The 20,276-nt window shown below is 43.0% G+C and overlaps 1 protein-coding gene across 1 annotated transcript in view; it reads right to left on the bottom strand.

Annotated features, from left to right (window-relative positions):
• LOC127578251 (contactin-1-like) overlaps window positions 1-20,276 on the bottom strand; it is a 659,394-nt gene that overhangs the window by 51,538 nt on the left and 587,580 nt on the right. Inside the window, 2 exon segments of the mRNA XM_052030032.1 lie at window positions 265-377; window positions 1,842-2,028. Coding sequence (XP_051885992.1) covers window positions 265-377; window positions 1,842-2,028 — 300 coding nt within the window.

The raw sequence follows: 20,276 nt of genomic DNA, 5'->3' as shown, positions 1-20,276 counted from the left end.
GGGTTCCTCGATCTCACCTTATGTGCGTGGTGCACCAATGCTTTGAAATAAGTATCCTGCAAACACCCACTGCATATCATCTTTGAGGAAGTGAAGTTGATTTATGCCAGAATGCGGAGACTAAAAGGAGATGACCTCTTGCCTTAATACTGTGTCCCTTGAGAATACTGGCAGATAGTGGAGAAAGGGAGGGAATGGAATGTGGACAATGGAGTTTCCATTGCCTGAAGCATTTTTCACACTATTCTATTGTGCACAACTCACCTTGTAGCCTTCAACGTTTGACTCATTGTCCAAGGGCTTGACTGCTTCCCAGGATATCTTGAAGTATGTACCGAGCCTTGTGGTGTCAATAATTTTTGGAGGCTTGCTGGGAGCTGGAAAATAATTCATCACATTCAGGTGAGCAGAGCATTATCGACGAAGAATTTCAGAGGAACGTGAAAAATTTCCAAGAAATGATTGTATTCTTCCAGTGACAGAATTGATTACACCTTTGCAGGGAACTGTGAGCAATTTAAGAGCCAGGAGTGCTTAATTTTAAATCTGATGGAATGCTGAACACAACAGGCAGATATTTGGGAACCTTTGGACATCAAACAGATGTAAACTCAGTGCCTGTACTTTGTCTGCCTCTTCAACTATATAGGTGGAGCTGAGAGGAGAAGTATTTAATAGGAACTTGAGAGGCAACTTTTCTACACAAAGGGTGGTATGTATGTGGAATGAGCTGCCAGAGGAAGTGGTTGAGGCAGGTACAATAACAACTTTCAAAAGACAGTTGGACAGGAAGGAAAAGTTTAGAAGGTTATGGGCCAAGCGTTGGGAAATAGGACTAACTTGGATGGGCATCTAGGTCAGCATTGGCTAGTTGGGCCAAAGGGCCTGGTTCTGTGCTGTATGACTCTATATGGACTTTCAGCAACCATGCAGGACAACATGTCTCTCCCATGCTGTGAAATCTTTGCCATGTTTATTGTGCTTAATCTGATCTCAACAGACTGCACTGGCTTGTTGTTGGTGGTGGGATGGTCATGGGGAAGGTTGGGGCTTTGTTTCCACACTGCCTCGCCTCAGCAGCCTTGGGATGTTGCTTGGGTAATTCAACCAGACTGCTCACTCCTCATCACAGCCTGGCTGTCGGGTACCCAAGCAGGCTTGTTGGGTTGGGGTAAGGGCGGGGGTCAAAAACAAAACATCTCGCCCTCAGGCTGGGACAGGCCGTGATTGGTTGGGTTCTGGTTCAGCTTTTAACTTTACACCTGAGCAGTTCTGCATCTCTCACCCTGTTGCAATGCACTGTCTGGAAGTGCATCTGCAAATGACCAGGGAGCTTACTGGTTTCCAGCATTCGCTTCACGATGGACGCTAAGATTGACCTGGAAGCTGGCATTTTTAAACTAATGATTTGCCATTATATCACAACATATTCACTAAATATACCAAAGGGCACGATAAAATACTTCTAGTGTGGTGAATCCAGCAGCCAACGAAGATTCCTTCCACCATCAGCAGGAATTTATTTGGAAATCTACAGAGAAGAGGATATTGGTCCAAGGAGGGGCATCATCTCTATCAGTCTTTAAATGGTTCCCTTGGGTCTTTATTATTTACCTTAAACAAGCAGACGGAACCACTGGGGAAGGATCATATTTGAAACCCATTCTGCCAGCAAAGATTCTGCTTAAACCCAGGCTTGGGATGAACACATCACAAGGAGAGACTGCTACGAATTCACCCAAATTGGCACAACTAAATGTCAAATAGTAAATGGTACGGCACTTTACAAGTAACGACTTTACAAGTGGTCCTCAATCCCGAATCTCTGAGGTGGTACTTACGTGCTTTCTTTGTGGTGATTATAATTGGTTGGTTGGAAGGCCCAGCGCCAGCTTTGTTATAGGCCCTGACCTCAATAGAGTAGCGTGTGTGGGGCTTAAGGTCTCTGATTCTGGCTGTCGTGTTATATCCAATCGTTCTCACCCGCTGTGTGGCCGCCTCGGTGTCAATGACCCTTCGGTACCTGATCTGCAGAGAAAGCAGAAGAATAGGAGTTTGGAGAAATTGGAGGTTAAAGCAATTACTGCCGTGGCTCAGTGAAGCATTGAGTGGTCCACCGATCTGAAACTAGCAGGGGCAAGAGTCGTAGAGTCACGTAACATGGAAGCAGGCCCTTTGGCCCAACTTGTCCATTGCTGACTGTGTTGCCCGGTGAGCTCGTCCCTTCTGCCTGCGGATGAGGCTGAGGATATTACAAATGGCTGAGGGTGCTGGAAATACCACAGAATGGCTTCATCCCAGGAGTCAGGGAGGAGAAAATGTTGCGGGAACTGCATATGGGAATGTGACCAGTCAAGGGCAGAACCAAGATTGGCTATGGTACCTCTCGTGTTCCAGTGTCAGCATCGAGAACCTCAAAATAACCATCACATCGATGTTGGATAATATCCTTTCCACCTCTGCATGGGTTAAGGTCAGCCTTAACACCCACTGATGCCAAACTGCTGAAGTCTTGAAACGGCAGTTCTAATGAAAGGCCATTCAAAACAGATTTACTGATTTGAAGGATATCATAGGATATGGGGATATTGCAGGAAACTGGTGCACAAGGACACAAGTAAACAGGAGCAGGATTAGGCCATTCCATATGATCATGGATGATCTACTCCAGGCTTCAATTTCTCCTCTGTGCCGGATCCTTGAGCGTGGGAAAGGTGTATGGAGAGTTTGGAGAAAACTTAGAGGAAGGCATACTCGGAACTGGGAAGAATACTACGTTTGGCCCAAAGGATTTCAGGAAGGAGCAGATGAATCTTACCAAAAGTCTCAAACCCAGTAATGTGGAGGTTTTAAGCTCCTTTCATTAGCTGTTGGATTTGAGGGCTGAAGACACAGGGGTGAGGTATTTAAGATGTTTTGCAGTGAAAGAAAGAAGCTCAAGTTAGCTTTGCATTCCAAGATGATAGTGGAACACTGTACAGTTTTGTTAAACACCCTCCCCAAGCTCACTTGTCCATTGAAACATTCTCCTCCTCCCTCAATCCTATACCCACTGAGGTGCTGACCACCCTACTTCCTTTCATGGTCCACATGTTGGTTGATTATTCAACAATCCTTTTGCTCATCTATCACCTTCCCCTTCTTTAAACCTGGAGTTACCATCATTCCATCAAAAGGCAACCCTTAACCTTTCTGTCTTTGTAACCTATCCTCCAGCTTGCTTTATGTCGAGCCACATCTGCTACTGGATGCCTAAACCAATTGCTTGCCATGTTCATTCAAGTCCATTCATAGATTCGTTGGATCTAACTGAGTAGAGATGAGGGCTACATTGGTGAAGGGCCAGAGTGAGAAAGGTTTTAATGGGAGCAAGAGCATCAACGGGAGAAATAACAGAACAAAAGCTTGCTACACAACAGGTAAAGAGCTGTAATAATGCTATTATTGTAATTCTCAAACAAGTAAATTGATACTACGACTAAAATCTTTTTCTCCCTAGCAACGCTGCACATAATTTTTGGTAAAAAAAATTACAAGAGTACAAAAAACCTGCTTCAGTGAACAGTGACTCTTGCAAGCAAGACTCTGGAAATATTAAGTACAGAAATAAAAAATCCTGGAAGTACTGTGGAGTGAGGAGCAGAGTCGATGTTCCAGCTTGACGACCTTTCATCACTCTGCTGAAATGCAGGCTGGTTGTTGTGTGAATGGACAACACAGAAACCAATCTAATGGACAAGGAGCAAAACAGAAGATCACTGATCCAGGAGCCTCAAGCTGCCTCAAGAAGGCGACATTCATCACCAAAGATCCTCACCATGTCATCTTCTCACAGCTACCATCGGGCAGGTGGTGCAGAAGCCTGAAGTCCCACACCACCAGGTTCAAGAACAGCTACTTCTCTTCAATCACTCAGTTCTTGAACCAACCAGCACAACCCTAATCACTATATTTTAACAACAGTATGACCACTTTGATCACTTTGCACTAAAATGGACTTTGTTTTTTTAATTGTGTGCTTTCTTGTGAAAATTATGTATAGTTTATGCTTAATTTATGTTTTTCTCATGAATGCTGCTTATATGAAGCTACGTGCCTGTGATGCTGCTGCAAGCAAGTTTCTCATTCCACTTGTGCAGACATGTACTTGTGCAAGTGACAATAAACTTGACTTTGACCTTGACAGGAGAACTCAAGGCTGACCATGGTGAAAGGACAGCTGTGAGCTGCCTTGAAGAACTGACAGGAAAACCACAAGACATTTTGTGGCTTGAGAAAGGGGATGAAGATATTGCACGATCATCACAGCACCAGAAAATGAAAGCAATACAGGGACATACTTCCAGATGTTAACAATGCCAGGGTAATACAGGCAATGTGCAGACAGGCAAATTGAAGAATATGAAGCATGTTGCCAATCTGCTTCTCAATGAAGAAGATATACATCTATTTTCATTGCATTTTATGAATAAAGAAATGTAAATAAATGACCAGCTTGGCAGGTAGCAAATCAGCCTCAATGAATGGATAAGTGCATGGACAGGAAAGGTTTAGAGGGAAGTGGGACAAACAAGGGCAAAGGGGACCAGCTCAGGTGGGCACCTTGGTTGGCACAGACGAATTTCTGTGATGTATTACTCCATGACTCTGTGAATTCACTTTGTTCTCATGTTTGAAGGCTCTGTTCACAAAGAATAGGAGGGTGGAGAGTGAAGCAGATGGCAGGATTTGACTGGAGCAAAATACAGTGGAATTAGTGAGGAGGCATGTTCCAGAAGGTGCGCGTAAGAGTCATAAAGTCATGCAAGATAGAAACAAGCTCTTGGTCCCACCCAGTCCACACCAAACATCAAACGCCCATGTACACTAATCTCATATTTTATTCTCCCCTTATTTTATTCTCCCCACATCCCTTCCATTTCTTCAGAGACTAACTGGTGATTCATCTTGAAGATGTCGTCACAACCCTTCCCACCATCGACGACATCTTCGAGAAGCGGTGCCTCAAGAAGGCAGCATCCATCACTAAGGACCCTCACCACCTGGGACATGCCTTTTTTTCGTTACTACCATCGTGGAAGGGGTACAGGAGCCCGAAGACCCACATTCAACGATTCAGGAACAGCTTCTTTCCCTCTGCCATCACATCACATTTCAGAATGGTTCATGAACCCATGAATATTACCTCGTTTTTCCTTTTTTTTTGCACCATTTATTTTTTGTAATTTATAGTAATTTTATGTCTTTGCACTGTACTGCTGCCGCAAAAAAAAACAAATTTCACGTCATATAAGTCAGTGATAATAAATCTGATTCCATCTGAATTGCATGGGATTCATCAGCATTGTACGATGCAGTCACATATTCAATCATACTGACTTCACACAAACCTTTCACATATGTGAAAACACTATGTCTGTGTGTGTGTGTAATCATGCGTTGGTCCGAATATTATTCCCCATCTGCTCTTTTCAGGGCAGCTTTTACGCTGCAGAGACACCTTGCCCATAATTTAGTGATAAGAATGAGGCAGCCTGAGGCGAAATACAGATGCTGATGTGTTAGCTGGAGTGGTCCTTGTCGCTTGGCCAGCGTCGTGGACCTGAATGATCCTCTTAAGATACTGTAGGAGATAAATATTAATAGATTGTTTTACAACAAAGGCAGCTGCAACACAAGTCGCCGTGGGCATTCACTTAGTGCAACAACATGTTACACTTTATGCTTCACACCCATGATTCTGTCTTTTTATCTTATCATCTTCCAGTTAAGGCATGTTACACTTTCAAGCTCGATACCCTTCCCCACATTAAGCAGTAATTAGACACAAATAGTACTTCATTGGCTGTGAAGCATTTTGGGTTGTTCTGAAGGTTACCAAATAAATGCACCCTTCTATGAAGGGTGCACTCCAGTGCCTGTATATTACAGTGAATTCACACGCAATCAAACACCATGATTTATTATGAGTTAAGTTAGCCTGAACATACCCTAAGCCAATGCTGAGATCACATTGTTTGCAGAAGATATACAGATTACAGTTCCACCCTCCAGATTTCTTCCTCCATCTCCCAGTCCTCAGTACAATGGGTTTTGCTTTTAAGTTTCGCTCGAAGGGCATTATATCACCTCCTCCATGACCTTTCTCTCACTCCCAATCTTCATTTTGATGTTTTATGATCTCCAGTTGCACTGAAAAAATGTTGGTGCTTGGCTGAATGATGATCTGGGAGCTGCAAGTTCCTGATTACCTTTCCTCTGAGGTAAACTTCAAAGGCTGCAGGAATACTTCTCAAAACCAGCTTCTGGGCTCACTAATTCTTCCGAGGCAATGAAGACCTCCATTTTACAATATTTTTAAAGGGCCAAGACATTGCTTTAGGCCATTATTCCTGAACAATCAGTCTCTTCGTGATGTGAATAGCCACTTCATACAAATTACTGTGCTGTCTTTGCTCATTCTAATCTACCGTTTTGATAAAGGTGTACAAGATGATAAGAGGCAAAGATCGAGTTGACAGTCAGAGACTTTTTCCGAGGGCGACACGAGGGGACATCATTTTAAGGTGATTAGAGAAAGGTATAAAGGGGATGTCAGGGGTAAGTTTTTTTTACACAGAGTGGTGGGTGCGTGGAACATACTGCCTGCAGAGGTCGTGGGGGCAGATTCATTAAGGGCATTTAAGAGACTCTTAGACAGAGACATGAATGATAGAGAAATGGGAAGCTATGTGGGAGGGAAGGGTTAGATAGATCTTAGAGCAGGATAAAATGTTGGCACAACATTGTGGGCTGAAGGGCCTGTACTGTGCTGTAGTGTTCTATGTTCTATTTGTAATTAATAACCGGAACCTACTGGTAGAAATACCATTATTGTCATTCATAATTCTTCCTGATACACTTTGTTGATTTTAACCTGTCCCATACTTTGCTGTCATTTAATTCCTTCTACCTTTGTGTCACAGAACCTTTCACTCTTTCCTTCCCCCTTCCCGTTCTCTGCCTCTGTAGTTGCCTGTCATATCTCTAAGCATTACCAGCTCTGTTGAAGGGCCATCAACTGTTTGCCACACATTCTGTGTTAACTGGGGGTGAGGGCAAGGTCCCGGAAGATCTCCCTTGCCCGCTCCAACAGTGTGCCTGAGTTCCAAGCTGAAATCATTTGCAACAGTGCCAGTTTCCAGCATTGCCACTGAATGTTTGCAATCAGTGCTGAAACCAGGAGCAGTTCTATGCCAACTGAGGATCTGGCTGAGATGGCCATCTCCAGGGCTTCTGCAAACACAGGAGGAGACTCTTATCCATCCCCCAGTACTGGATGTCCACCTACATCTTAGAGGTGGGTACTTCTCGGTGAAGAGTTTCTGTCTGGTGTCCAGCATGGTATCGTGACCAGGTATGTCGACACTGCTCATTCACCTTAGATAGCTGTTGGTGCTCAACACAAGAAGTATCTGAGTAACAACCTAAAAAAGACTGCACAGAAACTACAGATGCTGGATGTCTGAAATAAAAAGAAAGAACAGAAAGTGTTGTAAGCACTCAACAGGCTGGGCAACATCTGTGGAGAGAGAAATCAGAACTTGAAAAAGATTGCAGATAGATACGTCTTAGGATCCAGAGAAGAGGATGAGGAGAGTGCTCTCCTTCCCTTTCAGCACAGAGTGGCCTCCCAATCTCTATGCAGACACACAGGGACACCCCTCAACTCTTGGGGCAGGTTTTACCTGTGGAACTGGTGCACAAATGACGGTTCGAGCACCGTTTTCCTGCTGGTGGAAGTGAAGCTGCAACATACATGCCATTTTGAGTGATTTCCTTTTTTTGCAGCTTAACAGTTCAAGTAGGATTTATATGTCAATATTTCCCTGCAACTGATGTTTGCTGCAGTCATTACTGGTTCTGGGCTGCTTTAAAACATGAAATATTAGTGTTTAAGTTAGCCCACAATGTATTACTACAGTGCTTCACAACGGCAGCCTGTTTTTCATTTCGTGCACTGCTGAAATATGACTGATGAATTAGGTTTCCATCGTATAACTTACAATTTAAATGTTATTTACGACTATATTGTTACAGAGTTGTGAAGACATTCATACTAATGGCTGGGTTACATTGGATTTATAATATATGTGGGTTAGTAATATTTCCTGAGGTCGAACACCTAAATAAGAAAAAGCTACAAAGACTTCATTTGCTTTCCTACAATTCCAGATTCTCTCACTAACTCATTTCCTTTCATCCCATTCCTTCTCTGACCTCTCTTAGACTGTTCCAATTAAACTCAAGGAACAAAATCAACAAGGCACATCTTACAACCAGGCACATTACAATCCACAAGATTCAACAGCCAGTTTAAAGAATTTCAGACAGAATTTGTATCTTACAGAAGAGACAGCCAGTTAACCCTGTTTTTCTCTCTTTGCAGATGCTGCCTGACCTGCTGAGCATTTCCTGAATTCTCTGCTTTTACTTCTGGCATCTTCAGTGTTTTGCATCTCAGTTCCAACATTGTGTTTTCTCTCCATCCTCATTCATCTCCCTCTCTTTGCACCTCTTCCAGATTGATTAGCTGTAATTAATTTCTTGTGTTGAGCACCGGTAGCTGGGAAGGGTGAATGGTGAGCAGGCACTCCCTCTCAACCCAGTTGTAACCGTGCCAGCTAAAGAGCATCTCCACCTGATAACAGATGTTCCCTTTGTGCCCTCCAACCTTCCCTGCAACATAAAAAAAGCAGAAACTAACCTTCCCTGGTTCCTCATTCTGACGAAACATCATTGACCTGCAGTGTTAACTTTTTCTTTCGCCACGGATACTGCCCGACTTGCTGGGTGTTTGCAGCATTTTCTGTTTTTATGCCAGTTTTCCAGTATCTGCAGGCTTTGTTTTTGGATTTTTCAAATATTAATTTTTTTCTTTCAACATTCTTCTTAATGCAATTCTTGCTCTTTGGTCGGGAGCTAAATACCTGAGTTCTTCCCTTTAATATCAGTCCAAGTGTCACCTCAAGAGAAAACAGAAAAGTCTCCCGTGTCTCCAGCACTTTCTCAATCCCTTCTTTTGTATCTCCTCTCACCAACTCCTGCATATTTCCCTGCAATGGTGCTTGTCTGTGTCCCTTCAGTCACGACTGCAATGTCCTGAGTCAACTATTCGTGAGTCCTTGCGACTCCATCCCCTTCCGTGTGACCTGACTGCACCCTAATAGTCCCAGAGTCTCACCTGGTGAAACACCATCTACCACTCTGGTTCTGGCTGCCCCTCCCTCACAGTGCCTTTACCTGAGCTGGTGTGTTTGCAGACAGATGTGCTGACACGTGTCCGTGGCTGCGTGCGTCATCGTGAACTCGGCAGCATTGAGGTTTCTGAGGTCCACAGCAGCACATAGAATGCAGCCAGCTGCCTCACAATGCCAGAGACCCAGGTTCAATCCTGACTTCCGGTCCTATCTATGTGGGGTTTGTATCTTCTCCCTGTGGTTACGCGGGTTTCTCCCAGGTGCTCTGGTTTCCCCCCACATCCCAAAGACGTGTGGGTTGGTTGGTTAATTGGCCACTGTAAAGTGCCGTAAGTGTGTAGATAAGTGGTGGTATGTGGGGGTATCTATGAGAATGCGGAGAAAATAAAAGAAAATGAGGTTTTTGTGTTACAGGTTGGTATGGGAGCTTCAATGTACAGGATCGCAAAAGGCTGCAGAGGGTTGTAGACTCAGCCAGTTCCATCATGGGCACCACCCTCCCCACCACCGAGGACATCTTCAGGAGGCAGAGACGAAGGACCCTCACCATCGGGAACATGCTGTCTTCACGTTACTACCATTGGGGAGAAGGTACAGGAACCTGAAGACCTACACTCAATAATTCAGGAACAGCTTCTTCCCCTCCGCCATCAGATTTCATGAACCCATGAACACTACCTCATCATTCCTTTTTTGCACTATTTATTTATTTTTGTAATTCATAGTAATTTTATGTCTTTGCACTGTACTGCTGCCGCAAAACAACAAATTTCATGTCATTTAAGTCAGTGATAATAAATCCGATTCTGATGTTAATGTAGGATTTGTGTAAATGGGTGGTTGATGGTTGGTGCAGATTCAGGACTGTTTTCATGCTGTATCTGTCTCTCTCTCTCTGTGCATCTATGATTCCTCAAGTGGGTGGTCCACTAGTGTCCAAAAACACCTCCTCCTGTGCACCACCTCACAAACTGCCCAACCCCCCCAGCTCCAACAACTACCCCCCATCCTGTCTGTGGTAGAATCTGCACATCCCACACTGACCTCATCAGCTATCTCGGATTCTGCTTTGGAAGTTATTGTTTCATTCCACTGTATGAAGATGCAAGAAAGCAGGCTTGTAAAACTTAAGGGCCATGATGCGAGAGATTATTAATGTGGCAAACATTGCTTTTGCACAAAATTCCCTTACTACTTTAATTGAGGTGTTAACAAAAGAAGGGTAACTGTTCCTTTAAAATTATGGAGAAATACATTTCAGGCTGCAATGTCTTAGGTGATGCTCTGCAGAATTTCAAGGTCGACCTTCTTTTGTAAGTGAACACTGTTTCAGGAGTGAGCTAGTACATGCCCAATTACTTACTATCAGCAAGGCAGCTTCTATGCCCCGTCCAGATCAATGGCAAGAGTTGCAGGAGAGCATGATGGGTCAAACAATGTCATTTTGTGACAGGAAACAGCCAAGCCCTTGAATCATTTAGCCAGGCATTTGCCCTCTATGTTAGAGGATGGCAATAAAAAAAATTTAAAAGGAACAGGGTCCACCGACTTTGCAGCAAGCCCGTTGGCAAGTTTGCTGGGACAACAGTTCAGGAATGCAAATAGGGTGTGTAATGTCAGCAGATCTGTGTATGTAATGAACAAAATAATCCTCCCAGCAATGCAAACCTCTGCTGCTACAGCAACCCTGACTGGGTCACAGCATGACCGCTGAGAGTTATTTAAAAGAGATTATAATTATTTCCCTGTCAGGCATCAGAAATAATGAGGAGAATTGGAGCTAAAAAAAAATGAAAATATGTGCATGTGATCCAGAGAGAGAAATATACAACAGAAAGAGTTTGAGAGGGTTGGCCATGCACAGAAGGATAAAAAAATTAGATGTGGAGCCATCTATGTCCCTTCTCGATAGAGCAAAGGACTTGGTGGTCAATTCCAGCTCTAAAGAGGAGGAAAAAAGGTTGAGAAGAGATTTGACAAGGGTGGAGGATTATTGGTGGATATAAGGAAACACTATTCCCATTACCAGATGATTAAGAAGCAGGTGATAGGTAAAATACAAAGGGGATACGAAGACAACATTGTTGCTCAGAGGGTGGTTACAATCAGCAACTCGCAGCCTGCAAGTCTGGTGGAAAATAGGATCAATCAAGGTCTTCAAAAGGGAGTTGGAGAATCCCTTGAGAGAATATAATGTGCAGTTCCACGGGGAAAGACTGGGGGGAAAGGGATCGTCTCCAAGAGCTGGTATGGACTTGATGTGTTGAATTGTCTACTTCTGTGCCAGAATGATTCTATGATTTGTTGCAGTTTAATGACCATTTTATAACACACGGCAGCCAATCTGTGCAAAGCAAGCTCCCACAACTGCCAGTGTAATAACAAACAAGTTTTTATGCAATATTGATTGTGGGATAAATACCTTGAAAGACATTGTGGATTAGGACTTTGTTCTTCAAAATAGTGCATTCACGTCCATCTGCAGACTGGGTCTTTGTTCTCCTCTCATCACAAAGGCAGAGTCTCCAACTTGGAGCAGTCCCTCAGTGCTGCACTGGAGCACTGTTTGCACTCAGGTCTGGGGAATGGGACATGCAGCCTTCTAACACAGTGAGGTGAGTGCTATCATCTGAGCCGCAGCGGACACAGTGAGAGGAGGGGGATAGAAGTTTGTTAAATAATGCCAAAAGTGGAGTATAATTGGTAAATTTTGCAGGGCACTCCACTCTGGGTTTCAAGTTTCTTCAGCTCTTACAAGTGTTCCTCTAATTACTTTGTATGACTGCCTTTTTAAAAGAAATTGTGCAACTTGCAAGGGTTTTTACATTCAGCTGTGAAAGTCAGCTCATGCAATGATTTTGGATTTGGCAAAACGAGCCCTTCACAAAGGGAGGGATGGCACTCACTGAGAGGAGAGATTTATCTGTGTACTATATCATGGAACAGTGAGTCACTGGCTGTGGATCAGAGCTGTAACTCAGCACCACAGTGCCTGCACAGAGTCCGAGACTGGCTAATGCATCTGCTCTCCATCAGCTTTATCAGTCTGACGGCCTTAACACGGTGTTCCTTTGAAGGCATCCTCTTGAGACTGAGAGGGTTCAGTTCTTTCTGTCGAACTCACACACCACAACCCTCACTAAACACATGAGTACACAGATAACCCAACTCAGCAGAGCCAGTGACTTTCTAACAGACTGACAATTAAAAACTAAACTGAGGGGCCTTCATGAAGGACTACAGGTCCAGCTGTTAAGAGGCCTGGCTTAATATACACCGCTCATAGGGGAAAACCATTTAACAGAGGTTCCTTCCTTCCTCGATACGTATCCTCAAAATAATCATGGAGGAACAGATTAGCATTACACTTTGCATTAAAATGGACTTTGTTGTTTTTCTGTTCAAATTTTGTAAAAATTGTGTCATTGTTTTTTCCCCAGTGAATGCTGCTTTTCTGATGCTACATGCCTATGATACTGTTGCAAGTAAGTTTTTCATTGCAACTGTGCATACACGTGCAATAAACCTGACTTTGACTTTCAATTCATTGAAGGAATTATTTAAACTCAGGTTAACACCAACACAGCAAAGAGCATAAAACACCCCATTTATTACCTGGTTAAATCAAAATTAACAAAACAACCTGGCTATGTTCTAAGTGCTGAGAATCCCCCAGCTGATCTTTGTGATCAATCTGCTTTCCCTAATTCTACCATAAAAGAAGCATTTTTAGCATGTTTTGACTGAATGTTGCACCTTATTTGTCTACCTGAACTGCACTTTCTCTGTAACTGTAATACTATATTCTGCATTCTGTTATTCCTTTTTGCTTTGTATACCCTGACGTACTTACAGTATGTTTTGGAATGATCTGCATGGATGGCATGCAAAATAAACTTTTCCCACTGTAACTCGGTACATGTGACAATAATAAACAAATTACCAATTAAAGCTTTCCTCAGATCCAAGGTGAGAATTGTGAGAGTTACTATTAGGGTGTTTTTGAGGGCACAGGGCAATTGCCCCTCTTGTGGTGTTATGCTCATCACTTGAGATCATTAGCCTCACTGCTAACTGCCACTCATGTCTTCAGTCCAATTCCCCTTGCCCATTTACCTCAGGATTGCCAATAGACTTAAGGAAATGCCCTGGAATTAAAATAAAATCAGTGCGGAGGGGACGGAGTTCGGATCTAGTTTTAGTGAACCATGTAGGATGACGAAAAGGTACATACATTATTTTGATGCTATGGATTCGAACGAAATGTGAGGGCCTGATGGAGGTGGAGGATTCAGACAGGACAGCAGGCTTCCCAACTGTCACCACAAGCTCCAGTGGCCTGCTGTTTTAAATTATTCCACCTTCATCTTTTTACCAGTTCCAAGCAGGTATATCACTATTGTCCACCAAACGTCAATTAATTTCATTGTATGTCAATTGCTTCCAAACATACCCTTGTGAAATAAATCTGAGTTGTCTCCTAAACCAATTTAAGACTGCTTTTATTTGCCATTGATAAATTTAGATTATAGATGCACCACAGAAATCATCCTATCCGAATGCAACACAGCTTGATATGGCAACTGATTGGCCCGAGACCGCAAGAAACTGCAGAGAGTTGTGGACACAGCTCAGCACATCATGGAAACCAGCCTGCCCTCCATGGACTCTGTCCACACTTCTCACTGCCTCGGTAAAGCAGCCAACATAATCAAAGGCCCCCACCTACCCCAGACATTCTCTCTTCTCCCCTCTCCGATGGGCAGAAGATACAAAAGCCTGAAAGCACGTACCACTGCACTCAGGAACAGCTTCTATCTCGCTGTTATGACTATTGAATGGTCCCTCATCTGAAAAGATGGTCTCTTGACCTCACAATCTACCTTGTTGTGGCCTTGCACCTCATTGTCTGCCTGCACTGCACTTCCTCTGTAACTGTAACACTATTCTGCACTCTGTTATTGCTTTCTCTTGTACTACCTCAATGCACAGTTGTACTGAAATGATCTGTCTGGATGCCATGTAAAACAAAGTTTTTCACTGTACCTTGGTGCATGTGACAATAATAAACCAATTTACCAATTTTAAAGACTTTCAAGCCTTACATTCACTTAGACCCATCCGAAGGAATACTTGCTCAGTTGATGGACTGAATGGGTTCCTCCTGTATCATAAATTTCCATGATCAAACAAAGCAGCTGTCCTCCCATTGCCCCATAGTACTTAGCCTCAAGGTGACTCATCATGCAGTGTCTTCTCAATAATGGGCCATCCCCACCACTCTTCTCAAACAGCCTCCCCAACACCAAAACTGCTCCTTCCTAATTATTAAGACTCTTACTTTTACAGCCAAGTAGTTATATGGTTCTGTGCTCACTGACAAGATGTGTATAATCATTAGCTTTTGAAAAAAAATCCAATATTTAACAGTTAGCTGCGAAGTATGAATACAATTACTCCCGATGATTTGGAACAGTTAGTTGTTTATCGAAGTATGCAGGTCACATGGTGAGGAGGCACTGTAAGCTTTGTAGTTGGAACAGGAAATTAATAAAGAACAGTCAGATCAAGTGAGCGGGAAGAACTGCGGAGGTGATGCTTATGGACAGAAACTGTTAGAATTATATTTTTTATGGTAACAGATTAGGAGCTGCAGAGTTGCTAGGGAATTTGGATGCCAATGTGCACAGATCACTCAAAGTTTGTGCATCAATAAAGAAACCAAAAAAAAAGGCCTGGAATTCAAAAGTGAGGGAACTATGCCTCAGTTGTATCAAGCCCATCAAAAGTCAGTCTTGGTCTGTGAACTCTGATGTTATTACAGTCTAAAGGGTTAAATTATGAGGGCAACATGGCACTTGTACTCCCTTGAGTTTGGAAGGGTCAAAGTCCATGACAAGATCGAGAGATTTACTATTGCATGCTGAGAGAAACTCTCTATTCGAATGGGCAACTCAGAATAATGGATTTCCTTAAGATGATGGGATTGCTCACCCCAAGAGGCACTGCATACTGAGCCAACTGGACATTTCAAAATCAAGATCCACAGGGTTTTCATAATGTGTGGGTATCAAACAACAGAAGTAAAATCCAGCAATCTCGTATCCAGCAGTAACCAGCATGAGCAAGGCAATGGAACTCTGGTAAACACCGTCCACAGTACAACAGAAAGAATGAATGGCACACTGCCGTTTTCATGCTGCTACTGCTTACTGGATACCTGCATGCCTTTCATATGGGCTGAAGTCAAACTGAGTGCCCCAAGGATGAAAGATCATCATTTCGTTTCTAATTTACTGTGACAACAATATATTCATTCTGCATTCTTACTTGGATTGAGCCCACATAATAACCAACATTGCTCTCAAAGACCTTCAAAAATGACCATGCCCAATTGCGTGCTGGGGCTAGATCTGAAGGTGACATTAAGATAACCCGAATGGTTGCTTAAAGCCATCCAATTTCACGTACACAGACAAAACAAACATGACCATAAATCAGTTAGGCACATGTCAATGTGAGGCCTTGGGGAGATGGTATTGTTTCAAGAGACAATGACGTGAAACTAGCTGGCGATGTTCCACTTGCACTAATAAACAAGGATGCCTCCTGATTTTGCAGGGCACTTGTCAGGCACTCGAATAGGGGTTGAGATTTCCTGCTTTGAAAGACAAATAAACATGTAAAACTCTTGTCTGTAACTGTGTCCTTAAAATATCCTTGTACGATTGCACTAAATACTTTGTAATGACATTCTTGGATGGATAAAACATAAAATGCATTTTATAAATCCCCAGCCACACAAAGATAATCTCTTATGTAAAGTCTCTACAGCAACACTAACAATGGCTGACTTGTCCCAGACTGGGAGATGTTGAGTGCAAACATGTCAGTTATACTGTAGGCTGTGACCACACACTAGTCATTCTGAAAGAGCTCTGTGCAGTTATGCAACGCCTGCTGTTCAGCGTTGAAGAATGGGATGGAGCAGGTGCTCTCTTGTTAGATTGCATAACATTTAAAAAGACTCAGCAGTCACTTTATGCAGTGCCAGGCAGATCCAATCCACCCCTGTGCAATTCTTAAACCCTGGTTTCATACCTTCCCTCCACATCCCAAAGACATGTGGGTTGGTCGGTTCACTGGCCACTGTAAATTGTTCCTGGTGTACAGCTGAGTTGTAGATTCTAGGGTGGGGGGGGGGTGTGGGGGTGGAAATGATGAGAATGTGAGGGGAATTAAAGGGATGTAGGGTTCATGTAAGTGGGTTGTTGATGGTCGGTACGCTCGGCAGAAGGAAGGGCCAGTTTCTGTGTTGTTTCTCTCTGTAACCAGGCTGTAATTGGAACAGTTTCTTCCCCTCCCCTCCGCCATCAGATTTCTGAATGGTCCATGAACCCATGAACACTACCTCATTATTCCTTTATTTTTGCACTATTTATTTATTTTTGTAATTTATAGTAATTTTTATGTCTGCACTGTACTGCTGATTCAAAACAACAAATTTTACATCATAAAGTCAGTGCTAATAAATCTGATTCTGATTCTTATTCTGGTATTGAATAGACAGAGCTGGTCTGCTGGAAGGTGACGGAGAGATGGAAGAGTTTGGACCCACTGCCAATAGGAATACTGCGGTCCAGAGTCAGACAGTACATGGACTCTGTCCATGCTTCCACCTTTCAAACAGGAGCAGGAGTAGGCCACTCGGCCCCTCAAGCCTGCCCCACCATTCAACTTCTCTTCTGTGCCCTCAATTTCTCGATCTTTCAAAAACTTATCTACTTCCACTTTAAATGCCTCCGATGATGTCACCTCCACAACCCTCTGGAGATTCACCACCTGCGATAAGAAGAAACTCCTACATTCCTCAATTTTAAATAGATCTTGTAACTTGTTTGAGACTTTCCCACTAGTGGAAACATCTCGACATGTCCTGTCAGGATCTTACATGCTTCAATAAGATCATCCTTCACCCTTCTAAACTCCAGAGTATATCTGCAAATATATTTCTAACATATATATATTTTTAAAATCAGAAACAAGCAAAGTGGTGAAGATCTTTGTCCCAGTATAGTTCCTTGTATCCGATGGTAACACAAAGTAAGATTTCTTGACACACTAAGTCATAGGTGTCTAGGTGCCTAGGGTAACTTACAGTAACCAATAAACCTCCCAACCAGCATATCTTTGGGATGTGGGAGAAAATTGGATCACCCAGAGGAAACCCACACGGTCACATGGAGCAGGCACAGTAGTGTAGCAGTTAGCACAACGCTATTACAGCGCCAGCGACCCGGGTTCAATTCTAGCCATTGTCTGTAAGGAGTTTGTACGTTCTCCCCGTGTCTGCGTGGGTTTCCTCCAGGTGCTCTGGTTTCCTCCCACATTCCAAAGATGTAAGGGTTAGGAAGTTGTGGGCATGCTATGTTGGTGCCGGAAGTGTGGTGACACTTGCGGGCTGCCCCCAGAACACTCCACACAAAAAAACAAGATGCATTTCACATGCGACTTATAAAGATATCTTCGATCTTAGAATGTGCAAACTCTGCACAGACAGCGCCAGAGGTCAGGATCTAACAGGTTGAAAGGCTTTGAGGAAGGAGAAGCAGAGTACAGGCTATGAAAGTAGTAAGGCGGATGGGTTAAAGTGCATTTACTTAAATGCAAGAAGCATCAGGAATAAGGGAGATGAACTGAGGGCTTGGATAAGTACATGGGACTACGATATTGGCTATCACAGAGACATGGCTGACATCAAGGCAGGAATGGATATTGAATATTCCTGGTTTTCAGTGTTTTAAAAGGGATGGGGGGGGAGAAGAGGAGGAGGGGTGGCGATACTGGTCAGGGACACTATTACAGCTGCAGAAAGGGTGGATAATGTAGAAGGATCCTCTCTAGAGTCAATATGTGTGGAAGATAATGTTGGATTCGACTGTTTTAATTAGTTTTTAAACATGTATAATGTTTAATACCCCTCAAGTGGCAGCACAAGGAATGGCCGCTTACTAGCTTATTGGTTTGTCCATCAGGTGAATATGTGGTTTTTTTCATTGGTTGGTTTGGCCACAAGTATCTAATAGGTTTCCTGATTGGTCTATTGTTAGCTAAGGAGCATCTCTTATCTCAGGTATAAAAGGTGTCGCTTTTTGTTAATCTCTCCCTTGCTCGTCTCCCCTGGCCCGAGCTCATCTTTTGTTCCCTTTGTCTCAGTTTATCAAAGCCAGTGCCATGTGCTCTGTGACAGTTTCTTTGTTTTAAACTTTTCCAATAAAACTTTGAAGCACCAAGTTGTTTTCAACTCATTCCTGGACTCCTGAAAGAACCTGCGGATTCGAAAATAACCGGATCCGACAGACCTGAACCTCTCCTCACTCCAGAACAGTCCACCTGTACCATTCATCTCGGCATACAGATATCTTTTTGGTGCTCGATTTTTCAAACTGCTTCACTACAAGTGAACTATATATTTCAGATGCAATTAAAGTAGTGAGCAACACTTCATTTTATAATCTGAAATTTAAGCCCAGAGGATGGACTCCAGAAGATGATAATAGTGCTGAGGTTGTTAGAAAATTGTGCTCATTGAGAAGAAGGATAAGCAGTATCACAGCCATTTCCTTTTAATGTAATTTTATAAGAACTCTCAGTAGACTGATCATTGCCACCACAGAATATTATGCACAAGCATTCGTGCAATAGTGATGCAAACATTGTTTCATTGCCATGTTATTTTTGGGAGTTATAGGGCACAATGGAATCACAGCCGAATGGAATTCAAAAGTAAATGCATTTATGTTGTGAAAATATTAAATATTGGAAAGTCACAGCCACAGCTTGTGCTCAATGAGGGTGAAGTCATTCTACAAATTTCTCCCGCAGTCATGACTTTTTGTAAATAGGCTTTATTTCCTAGAACAAATTCTAGCATACTGTATTAGGAAAACTCTTTAATTTTTACCTTTCAACTGCATTTTAAGGGTCATATAGCACCAACAGTTTGTTTCCTGGCATTAAAATGTTTCCCCAAAGTCTCCTGGAATCAGATCAGTACTGTACTTTCCCTTTCGGATGCCTTAGGTCAAAACCCTGGTGCTAGGAAGATCATAAAGTCAAAGACAATTAGTCCTGGTACAAACCCCCTATTTACATTTATTACAGAAGAAAAAAATAAGGCTTTCATCAGTTTTAATGGAACATTGCTGGAAGTTATTCAATGTGATCCTTTTTTCCCCAACATACTGCATTTGTTGTCAAAGTATGCTATTTGGCTTTCCAGGTTGGTCAGGCCCGCTGTCCAAACTCAGCATCCACTTTCTACCCAACTGCACCGACTTTCTCTGGAGAGAGGGGGCCAGGGAGCTGACTCCCGTTCACCTGGGGGAGGAGGGCTGAGAAATGAAGCGGGCTCCAAGTGATGACTTGGTGTCGGAAGGCACATAAAGCAACCCTGTCCCCAGAACACTGTGCTCAAAGGTGCAAAGACTGAAAAACAACTCAAATAGGTCTAAATAATTTGAGAAAATTAATAAAAATAAAACATAAACGTTCTCACAGACACTAATAAATGATTATAAACACTGAAACAAAATAAAACGATTGACCTTTTTCCACAGGGTCATTCAAATGATTAAGGGAGTTATTTGTATGCCTGCCCACACACCTCAGCTCTGGATTACAGATGTCCCTGTCCACTTTCTTGAGGATGTTGCCATTCTGCCGCTGGACTCCATGGTGCGCCCAGTGGCAGAGAGGACAGTCACCTGACCTTCAGCAGGTGGAAACACAAGTGGGAGCTGCTGGCTTTCACTGAACCAACCATCGCTTTCGCACCCCCTTCCCGGTGTTGCTGCCACGTTCCCGTACTCTTAATTCTACCACTCTCAGTTATTCTGTTATGGTCACTTTAGCATTACATTTTGCACCACTTCAGCTTCCACAACAATCTTTGCATCACTCTGCTGTTTTGCGCTAATTTTTTTTGGTTGTACTTATTATTACCATCAATACTGTTTACTCTGTGAGCTTCACACC

The sequence above is a fragment of the Pristis pectinata genome, chromosome 15, assembly GCF_009764475.1.
Source record: "Pristis pectinata isolate sPriPec2 chromosome 15, sPriPec2.1.pri, whole genome shotgun sequence".
In the NCBI taxonomy this organism is placed as follows: domain Eukaryota; kingdom Metazoa; phylum Chordata; class Chondrichthyes; order Rhinopristiformes; family Pristidae; genus Pristis; species Pristis pectinata.
The sequence above is the reverse complement of the archived record's forward strand: the minus strand, read 5'-3'. Positions and strand labels throughout refer to the sequence as shown.